Here is an 11,029-nt window from a genome sequence, read left to right on the forward strand (position 1 = left end):
TGTCTGTGCGTGTGTCTGTGCGCGTGTCTGTGCGCGTGTCTGTGCGCGTGTCTGTGCGTGCATCTGTTTGTGGGGGTGCGTGTGTCTGTGCGTGTGTCTGTGCTTGTGTCTGTGCGCGTGTCTGTGCGTGCATCTGTTTGTGGGGGTGCGTGTGTCTGTGCGTGTGTCTGTGCGTGTGTCTGTGCTTGTGTCTGTGCGTGTGTCTGTTTGTGTCTGTGCGTGTGTCTGTGCGTGGGGGTGCGTGTGTCTGTGCAGGGCCAGCCTCCCGTGTGCAACGCCAACGCCAACGGGACACTGACCGAGTGCGAGCTGGGGAACCCCCTCAAGAGGGGCGAGAGCGTGAGTCCCGCTCGCGCACTAAACTCGAACGAGCATTCGGTTGGTGCCTTCGCAGCCCTGAGCCAGTGCTAAAAATTCCACATTCCCCTGACAGGGGCGACCCTATAAATGTGCAGGACAAACCGCTGAGCCACCTGGCTGGGTGTCGGCCGCTACGATGCGACACGCGCGGTCACGCGGACACGCCACCGCCGTGTCCGCGTGACCACTCGTGTCAAATAAAAAAAAAAAAATACTTGCAAATCACTTCATTGGGACCGCTGCGAAACTTCAGCAGGACCCACCAGAAGTTGCGCCGCAGTCTCACACCCCCCCCCCCCCGAGCCGCGCCGGGCTGTTGCTGAGAGCGCGGCGAGGGGAAGCGCCGCGGCGCCGACCGACCGTCGTCTTCCGCTCTCTCTCTCCTGCAGGTTGTGTTCTACCTCCTCCTGAGCACCAACGCCCTCAACGCCGACCAGGAGTCTGTGAACGTCGAGCTGCAGCTCGCCACGTGAGACGCCGCCTCGCGCACCCTGGGCCCCGTCCGTGGGACTGTGTTGCCCGTCCGGCAGGAGAGGGCGAGAGACAGAGAGCATGGGGAGAGAGAGAGCATGTGGAGAGAGAGCGTGGGGAGAGAGAGCGTGTGGAGAGAGAGAGCGTGGGAAGAGTGTGAGAGAGAGCGTGGGGAGAGTGTGGGGAGAGCAAGAGAAAGAGCGTGGGGAGAGAGAGAGAGCGTGGGGAGAGCCTGTGGAGAGTGAGAGAGAGAGCGTGGGGAGAGAGAGCGTGGGGAGAGAGAGAGAGCGTGGGGAGAGAGAGAGAGAGCGTGGGCAGAGCGTGGGGAGAGCAAGAGAAAGAGCGTGGGGAGAGAGAGAGAGCGTGGGCAGAGTGTGAGAGCGTGGGGAGAGAGCGTGGGGAGAGAGCGTGGGGAGAGAGAGCGTGGGGAGAGAGCGTGGGGAGAGGGCGTGGAGAGAGCGAGAGAGAGAGCGTGTGGAGAAAGCGAGAGAGCTGAGTGCCGATGTCTCCGTGTGTTGCAGCACGAGCGAGCAGAGCGACCTGGCGCCACAGACGGCGCGCCTGCAGGTGCGCACCGAGCTGCTGCTCACCACCTCGGGGTGAGCGGCGTTCACGGGGCGCACGCGGCACGGGCGGGCAGGGCGAGAGGGGCGCACACTCCGTGCTGATGCTGCCACTGATGGTAGTGGTGGACGCTGTGTTACTGGTGATGACGGTGGATGTTCCGTTGCGATGGACGCTGCTGTTCGTGTTTGGTGGTCTTGGCTGTGGGGAGGAGTGAAATTTTTTTTTTATAATATTACAAATATTACATAGAAAATATAGAGGGAACAAAGACATGGAGTAGGGAGAGAGGGGGTAGAGAGAGAGAGGGAAGGGCAAAGGAGAGCAGAGCGAGAAATCTTTCATTTCAAAAGGGGGGGGGGGGTTAACATAAAGCAAAGAATAAAAAACCAAATGATGAACGAAGCAAAGTGCCGACTGCACCGAGCATCGTCTTGTTTCCTCTGATCGTAAAACAAAAAAGGAGTAACGAGCGTTGTTTGTTGCCTCCCCCGGGCAGAGTGGCGAAGCCGTCCCAGGTTTACTTTGGCGACTCCATGGAGGTCGCGTCGACGCTCAAGAAGGAGGACACGGGGAACATCGTGGAGTACGAGCTCACGGTAACCACGACGACAACGCCGCCGCACGGCCACAACGACCGCAGCGCACGTGGCGTGCGACGGCGTGGGCCCACGAGAGATCCGGCCACACCAACACGAACCACGCACACCCAGCCCTGTGACTGATCAGCCCACACCAACACGGCCCACGCACACCCAGCGCTGTGACTGATCAGCCCACACCAACACGGTCCACGCACACCCAGCGCTGTGACTGATCAGACCACACCAACACGGCCCACGCACACCCAGCGCTGTGATTGATCATTGATCAGCCCACATCAACACGGCCCACGCACACCCAGCGCTGTGACTGATCAGACCACACCAACACGGCCCACGCACACCCAGCGCTGTGATTGATCATTGATCAGCCCACACCAACACGGTCCACGCACACCCAGCGCTGTGACTGATCAGACCACACCAACACGGCCCACGCACACCCAGCGTTGTGACTTATCAGCCCACACCAACACGGCCCACGCACACCCAGCGCTGTGACTGATCAGCCCATACCAACACGAACCACGCACACCCAGCGTTGTGACTTATCAGCCCACACCAACACGGCCCACGCACACCCAGCGTTGTGACTTATCAGCCCACACCAACACGGCCCACGCACACCCAGCGTTGTGACTTATCAGACCACACCAACACGGCCCACGCACACCCAGCGTTGTGACTTATCAGCCCACACCAACACGGCCCACGCACACCCAGCGTTGTGACTTATCAGCCCACACCAACACGGCCCACGCACACCCAGCGTTGTGACTTATCAGCCCACACCAACACGGCCCACGCACACCCAGCGTTGTGACTGATCAGACCACACCAACACGGCCCACGCACACCCAGCGTTGTGACTGATCAGACCACACCAACACGGCCCACGCACACCCAGCGTTGTGACTTATCAGCCCACACCAACACGGCCCACGCACACCCAGCGTTGTGACTTATCAGCCCACACCAACACGGCCCACGCACACCCAGCGTTGTGACTTATCAGCCCACACCAACACGGCCCACGCACACCCAGCGTTGTGACTTATCAGCCCACACCAACACGGTCCACGCACACCCAGCGCTGTGATTGATCATTGATCAGCCCACACCAACACGGTCCACGCACACCCAGCGCTGTGATTGATCATTGATCAGCCCACACCAACACGGCCCACGCACACCCAGAGCTGTGATTGATCATTGATCAGCCCACACCAACACGGCCCACGCACACCCAGAGCTGTGATTGATCATTGATCAGCCCACACCAACACGGTCCATGCACACCCATCGCTGGGACAGACCCGGCCACGCCAGCACAGGCCGGGTTTGTTTCCCTCCTTGTTCTCACATCGCGAGCGCAGTGCCGGGTGCTAACGGGCGCCCGTGCCCTCCGCTGCCTCTGTGTTGACCGCGCGGTGCAGGTGCACAACCTGGGCAAGTCTCTGGGCTCGCTAGGCATCCGCCTACCTCAACATGTCCATGCCGGCCTTCACGCCGAGCGGCAAGCAGCTCCTCTACGTCACCAGCACCAGCGTCGTGGCCGGCACCGTGGAGAGGAGCTGCATGGCCCTGGGCTCGGACGGGCAGTTCCTGGTCAGTTCCCCCACGCCCCCCCCCCCCCCCCCCGCGTGACCCCGCCGCGGGAAGCCCACGGGCAGGGCCGGTGCGTCGAGACCGACGCGGCAAACGCCACCGTTGACTGCGCTCGACGCGCTCCAGTTTACACTTCGAAGCGTTCGTTGTGTGCTCGGTTGTGTTTGGCTTTGGTCGCTTCGTGAACCCAGCTCAGCCTCGCCGGCGAGGATCTTCCTGGTCTCTTCACTTCTCGCCTGGTGAAACAAATGTTACGCGAATTAATTCGTGAATTACTTTATACGATTGCACTTTGGTCTTGCCGGGAAAACTTCACAGAGTCTCTTTTCGTGAGGGTGGGGGGGGGGAGGGGGGGTCCTGCTAAATGTCCGCGGTGTGGGGGCGACGGAAGTGCTGCGTGCGCTTCCAAAATTCGTTGACTTTGCGGTGTGGCGTTTTTTTAAAATTTGGCGCATGCCGACCTTGCCGCTACCTCGAGCGATGCCACGGGATCTGTGGCGTTCGTTGTGAAGCGGACGGTGCGCGCTCTCCCGCGCGGTTCACGCACGCTGCGGTATTAGCCAGGGCGGCCCGCGCGACTACGACCGCAGAGTCTCTGTAACAGCGAGCGGCGAGGGCTCCACGGCTGGGCCGAGTCGCCACCCCCCATCAATGACTGCCACGTGGACGGTGGTGTCCTGTATGCTCGTGTGTGCGTGTGTGTGTGCTTGTGTGTGTGCGTGTGTGTGTGCTTGTGTGTGTGCGTGTGTGTGTGCGTGTGTGTGTGCTTGTGTGTGTGCGTGCGTGTGCTGGTGTGTGTGGATGCGTGTGTGTGTGCGTGTGTGTGTGCATGCGTGTGTGTGCATGTGTGCGAGTGTGCGTGTGTGCCAGTGACGATTATCTGAACCGGTCCTAGGCCTCCCCTAGGTCGACTCAGCCTCAAATGAGTACCTGGTGCGGTGTGTAAACATCGCCACTGGGGAGACAAAGGCGTTCGGGCGTGGTGCTGGCCACCCACCCCCTCGTGTACCGTTTCGGCCTTCATAGGTGCTCGCAAACAGCACTTACCCCTACAGTCTGTTAACGCTATACGGGGGATCTTTGTCTTTGAGGTGTGTAGCGGTTTGCGCGCCGTGCTACGAACCCGGAAAACCGGGTTCGATTCCTGCTCATAGCCAACACCAGTAACGTTTATCTGAACCAGTCATGGGCCTCCCCTAAGTCGACTCAGCCTCAATGAGTACCTGGTGCGATGTGTAAACATCGTCACTTCGGAGACAAAGGCGTTCGGGCGTGGTGCTGGCCACCCACCCCCTCGTGTACCGTGCCGGCCTTCATAGGTGCTCGTAAACAGCACTTGCCCCAACAGTCTGTTCAAGTCTCCACGGGGGATCTTTGTCTCTCTGTGTGTGACTGCGTCATGTCCTTGCTTTGGCTGCTGAAGAGGAAGAGGAGAGATGAGACTAAAGAGGGGAATAAAGAAGCCTTCATCTCCAAGCTGAAGAAGAAATACTTCAAGCTGGTGAGTGCTGCCCCTTGCACCGACTCGCTTCCAGTGCTGGTCGCCGCTCCCCCTTTTAACGTTACCATTGCAGCGCGAAACGGCCAAGCAGATTAAAACATACATATACATTTATTTCAGTTTAACACGTAGACTTTCGCGACCAATATTTATAATAAAGGTTTTAGGGTTTTTGGGGCAAATCGCCCAATGATGCTGGATGTAATCACCAGCGAAACGCCGTGCTCCTCCGATTGTAAATGTTGTGGATTTACTCTCCACCACACCGGTGGCCTGAAGTAGTACACTACACTATACACTACACTATACACTACATTATACACTACACTATACACTACACTGTACACTACATTGTACACTACACTATACACTACACTATAGTATCCACTACACTACACTATAATTGGCGTATTGTTTACGTGACAAATCCCTTATTAATTGGCTTTTCCGGGTGGTGGAGGGTTTCGACACATTTATACTTACGCGATCTAACCCACAAACATTTATCACGAATATATCTCTCCCAGTTTAACGTGCCCGGCATAGTTAAAATGACAAGTGAGGTGACAAGTGCTTTCTTATCCATAGTAGAGGTTTTTTTGGGGGGTTAGATCGCATGAAAACCTCTATGATGCGATGACATTGATCGCGAAAGCCCACGTGTTCAACGGAGTGCTTTCTTGTTGGCAGCAATGTGGCAGCGGCGACGTCCTCTGCCAGCTCTACCACTGCCCCCTGCAGGGCATGGACACGACCGCCGTCGTCAAGATCCGCGCCAAGCTGTGGAACAGCACCTTCACGGAGGCACGGCACACGCGCACCTCGCTCACTCCTCGTTCGCTCCTCGTTCACGCCTGTTCCTCCCCTGTTGTGCCACACGGCGCCCGTGGGTTTCTCCCGGTACTGGGCACGTGGCGATGTGGCCAGCAGTGGATAGACCATGACGCGTGATGCGGCCCGGTGTGTGGCCCTGGCGATGTCCTCCACGGTGCACAGATCGGGTGGGTGGGTGGATGGGTGGTGGATGGGTGGGTAGGTTGGTGGGTGGATGAGTGTGTGGATGGATGGGTGGGCAGGTGAGTCTGTGGGTGGGTGGATGACTGTGCAGGGGGTGGGTGGGCGAGCAGGTGGGTGGGTGGATGACTGTGCAGGTGGGTGGGTGAGTGGGCAGGTGGGTGAGTGTCCAGGTGGGTGGGTGGGCGAGCAGGTGGGTGGATGTGTGTGGTGGATGGGTGGGTGGGTGAAAGTGCGCCGCTTGGCATCCTCCTCGGGAACGCTCGCTCGCTCATGGGACGGATCCGTCGTCGTTTGCAGGAGTACGACGACGCAAACTACCTGGACCTCATCTCGTCCGTCACCACGGGACTTTTCTCTCAGAGCAAGAACATCATCCTCAAGGGATCCGGCCTCCAGACGTTCCCGGTGAGCTGCTCACAGCCCCGGCACGGCGCCCCCCCCCCCCCCCCCCCCCCCCCCGCTGTCTTTGTCTCCTGCGCGAGTTGCCGAGCGCAGGGGTCCCGGAGGGCCCAGAAGCGTCGAGCAGGCCAGCGACAAGCAGCACGGTCAAAGTTGTAATCGATAGGGGTTGATACACGTTCGTCGATTGAAGAAGGTTGTTGTTGTTATTGTGAGAGCTCGGGGGGGGGGAGGAGATGGGAGGAGGGAATTCCAGAGTGGAGCAGTGCAAGGAAAGAAGCGGAAAGAGAATTGAGGTGATCTGCGATGTGGTGAGTGGGTGAGTGGGTGGGTGAGTGGGTGGGTGAGTGGGTGGGTGAGTGGGTGGGTGGGTGGGTGAGTGGGTGAGTGAGTGAGTGGGTGAGTGAGTGAGTGGGTGAGTGGGTGGGTGGGTGAGTGGATGGGTGAGTGGGTGAGTGGGTGAGTGAGTGGGTGAGTGGGTGAGTGAGTGGGTGTGTTGTTGTGACCTGCAGTGTGGTGAGTGGGTGGGTAGTGAGTGAGTGGGTGGGTGAGTGGGTGGGTGAGTGAGTGAGTGAGTGGGTGAGTGGGTGTGTTCTTGTGACATGAGTGGATGGGTGAGTGGATGGGTGAGTGAGTGGATGGGTGAGTGAGTGGATGGATGGGTGAGTGAGTGGGTAGGTGGGTGGGTGAGTGGGTGGGTGAGTGGGTAGGTGGGTGAGTAAGTGAGTGGGTGTGTTGTTGTGACCTACAGTGTGGTGATTGGGTGGGTGAGCGAGTGGGTGGGTAGTGGGTGAGTGGGTGGGTGGGTGAGTGAGTGGATGGGTGAGTGAGTGGGTGGGTGAGTGGGTAGGTGGGTGAGTAAGTGAGTGGGTGTGTTGTTGTGACCTACAGTGTGGTGATTGGGTGGGTGAGCGGGTGAGTGGGTGGGTGAGTGAGTGGATGGGTGAGTGAGTGGGTGGGTGAGTGAGTGGGTGGGTGGGTGAGCGGGTGCGTCGTGGGGACCTGCAGTTGAACACGGTGTATAGGATGAGACGAAACAGTGGGACAGAGACCGAGTCCTCACAACGGAAGGAGGAATGAACGAGCGACGTCCACGGCTACGGTAACCACGGGAGCAGGAGACGACTGACCGCCAGTGAGCGAGTGGCTGGAGTGAATCAGGCAGTGCTCGTCATTGGAATTCTCTCCGGTGCGGCGAGGTAGGAGCCGGGATCCCCACCCCAGATTTGATGGCAGCAGCAACAGGAGTCCAGCTTGCGGCAAATTTGTGCTCTGTACTGTAGCGTGTGTGACGTGTGTGTGACGTGTGTGTGTGACGTGTGTGACGTGTGTGTGTGACGTGTGCGTGCTTGTGTGTGTGTGTGTGACGCGTGTGTGACCTGGTGTCCACACAGGTGAGGCTGACCGTGTTCCCGGAGAAGTCGACAGTGATCACCTCTGGCTTTCCGTGGTGGATCATCCTCGTCGCCATCCTCGTGGGGATCCTGCTGCTGGCCCTGCTGCTCTTCCTGCTGTGGAAGGTGCGAGCGACGATTCGGCAGCCTTGGCTCACGACGAGCTCCACGTAGCTCTTTCTCACAGAAGCGAAGTATTCGCAGGCGCCCCGTAGAATGATGCCGCTCGGTGCTCGGGAACTCGCCAGGCCGTTGCGGAACGCTCCCCGGCACCGATGGCGCAGTTGAACGGTTGATCAACGTGGGGGGGTAGGGGGGGTGAATAATGTTTTCCACGTGCGGCCCTTCGTTAATCCGCTGGGTGGACGAAGGCCTCCGACGGCGCCGCGGCGTTCGCGCGAGTAGTTTGACGGTGCTCCAACGCGCTGGCCCCCGTTTGCCGCGCGGCCTCCCCACAAGCCGGCTCTCACCACGTGTGGCGGCGCTTGTGTCCGCAGTGCGGCTGCCTGAACTTCAACCGGAAGGCCGACCTCTACGAGGCCAAGTACTACCACGACGAGGTGGAGGTGCAGCCCTCGGAGACGGCCAAGCTCACGTCCGACTGCTAACACGGCGCCGGCGTCAAAAGGTCAGTGGCGGTCGGGGCGCGGTTCCAGTGCGCGGCGGCGGCCGCCGGTGCTGCCGGTGCCGCCGGTGCCGCCGGTGCTCGTTTGACCCGGCGAGGTCCGGGGAACCGGCGTCTGCGTTCGGGCGGCGGCGGCAGCTGCAGGAAGCGAGTTTTGTGCCGAGATCTGCTGCCGCTGTGCTGCGACGAACTTTGCGCGTCTCTCCGGTGAACCTTGGCCGGCTCGAGGAATCTGTCAGGGTTTGGGCGAGCGGTGGGAACAAGGTGGCAGCGTGAAGGGAAAATGAATCGGTGTCGGCGCTTATGTTCACGTGGCTCGTAACTTGTCTCGTTTCAGGTTTGCGTTCTGGAAGTCAAAGCCGAGAGCCGCGTCCGTCGTTTCACAAGCTTCACTTTTTCCCCCGCATCTTCCATCATCCCCCCCGCCTGTCCCCTCACCCCCATCGCTTTTGTGACTTCCGACAACCGTCCACTCCCCCCCCCCCCCCCACCCCTGCGTCTGCACGCGGAATCCCTGCACGCGCACGACGCTCGCACGGTCGTCACTCCGCGATCACGACGACGACGAAGCGTGGCTGCTGCGCTCCTACTTGGGGGGCAATTCGCGTCTCTCGTGGGAAAGGGAGTCCCGCCGACGCTCGATGTATGCTGCGGGCAGGCCCCCGTGGGCCTTGCTGTGAGCCTCAACCATTGCAAGGGCCACGGTTGCACAGGCGGGAGCCACGCTTCCCTGGGAGTCTCCCCATCCTGTGGCTCCCCGTGGCTCCTCGTGGCTCCTCGTGGCTCCCCGTGGTTCCCCGTGGCTCCGTGGCTCGCGCCGAGCCTCACGCTTTGCGCCCTGCACCCCCCACACTTTGCGCCCCGCCCACCGAGAGCGGCGTCCATGAGAGCAGTCTCGCCGCGATCGCGCTCGGAGCGCTTTTCAAAAATCCCTCCTTTTTGCGCGGGATCCTTTTTCTTTTCGCGGATTTTTTACAAAACGTCGTCGGTCTATACGTCCGGCAATTCGAGAGGGAATTACGGAACGGGTGTTCTGATTATTAAAATCATCGCGAATTGGATGTTAGCCCGCCCGCACGGTCGTTCAGATCCAATGATTCCTTAAACGACGAGAAAACTCATTCCGCGTGCGGGCGGGAAACGACACGGGCGGCACGCGATGCAGCTCGCACCGAGTGGGCGACCTGAAACAACAGCACGGCCGGACGTTCAGTTCTCTTGAGCTGGTGGTCTGGACAAGGTCGAGAGCGTCGTTGTGGGCAACGTGCGAGGCATGACGGGAGTGGGCGTTCGACACCGTGGTGTCAAATCTCAGCCCCGCGGTTGCAACAAATCGCTTCCCGTGTCTCAAGAGGGGGGGGGGGCACTGGGGGGGGGGGGAGGTTGGGGTTTCTTCAGATGATTTTTTTTATCACAAGGCTCTGCGTGGGGCCTTGGGACTAAAACCATCTGGCGGCGGAATTGGCAAATCAAGTAGAAAAAAAAACTGCTTTGTCACTTTCGCGCACAATTCTGTAAGATGCAGACGCACCCCCCCCACCCCACACACGACGCAGCGTCACACCCGCACTGCCCTGTGCAGACATTGCCCATTTACCCACGGCACTTTTTTTGTAGGTTTACTTTCGACGGCGCTCACTTCCAGCGTACGCTTTCAAGCAGAGCGTCGTTTCTTTCCCCGCCACGGTATTTGCGTGGCTCGCAAACGGCACAAGCGGCGACGCGCGCGTCCACGCGGCCCTCGCCGGTAACGAACGCGTTTAGTCTTCGAGAGAGCCGGCAAGGGTGGGTTTAAGGGGGGGGGGCACGGGGGGGGCACGGGGGGGGGGCCCATCCGGCCCACCCCGGGGGGGGGGGGGGTGGGAAATCGCGGCGTTCGTTCGGGTGGTGGGGGAGCAGTTCACGCGTCACGAAATTTCGGCCGCCCCACGCGGCGTCCCCGCGGCCGATGGCTGCTCTCGGACGCAACGCGGCGGCTAGGAGATTGTCACCCCCCCCCCCTCGCCTAGTCTGCAGCAGCCTCTTGGGTTCGATTCCGACCCTGGCGCCTGCTGTGTATGCAGCGTGCTTCAAAAACAAATGTTAACATACTCTTTGGTAGAAAAATTAAATAATTATTCTTTAATTAGTTTTTCTACCTATGTGACTTTACCGAAAGAACCAAAGAGTATGGATTCCTGCAGTCACGAAAGCTTCAAATCAAGATAAAATGTTAACACTTACACGGGACTATCGTTTAAAATGGGAAAAGAACGGATAATGCGCTGTAACGTGATAACAAATGTATGTTAATAGCTTCAAAAAGTAAAAGTGTTCCACTCGTTCACCATCAATGTCAACGCGTGCCTGGAATCTTCTCCAGGTGGTCTCTCCAGACCCGGAGGCACATTTCTCGTGGCATTGTTGCAAATTCTCTGGAGTGTTAAAAATGTTTTAAAGCACCCTGTATTTGGAGTTTGCGTGTCTCTCTTCTCTCCGTGATTGCGTG

The 11,029-nt window shown here is 59.2% G+C and overlaps 1 protein-coding gene across 1 annotated transcript in view; it reads left to right on the top strand.

Annotated features, from left to right (window-relative positions):
- LOC133349803 (integrin alpha-6-like) overlaps window positions 1-10,364 on the top strand; it is a 44,626-nt gene extending 34,262 nt beyond the window's left edge. The window contains 12 exon segments of the mRNA XM_061563574.1: window positions 256-339; window positions 750-829; window positions 1,353-1,430; window positions 1,895-1,994; window positions 3,434-3,466; window positions 3,468-3,605; window positions 5,029-5,106; window positions 5,797-5,910; window positions 6,421-6,528; window positions 7,917-8,042; window positions 8,414-8,544; window positions 8,879-10,364. Coding sequence (XP_061419558.1) covers window positions 256-339; window positions 750-829; window positions 1,353-1,430; window positions 1,895-1,994; window positions 3,434-3,466; window positions 3,468-3,605; window positions 5,029-5,106; window positions 5,797-5,910; window positions 6,421-6,528; window positions 7,917-8,042; window positions 8,414-8,524 — 1,050 coding nt within the window. The 3' untranslated portion in view covers window positions 8,525-8,544; window positions 8,879-10,364.
- Window positions 10,365-11,029: the final 665 nt, after the last annotated feature.

Source organism: Lethenteron reissneri, chromosome 31, assembly GCF_015708825.2.
Source record: "Lethenteron reissneri isolate LAM-NWPU_2019-01 chromosome 31, ASM1570882v1, whole genome shotgun sequence".
Classification (NCBI taxonomy): domain Eukaryota; kingdom Metazoa; phylum Chordata; class Hyperoartia; order Petromyzontiformes; family Petromyzontidae; genus Lethenteron; species Lethenteron reissneri.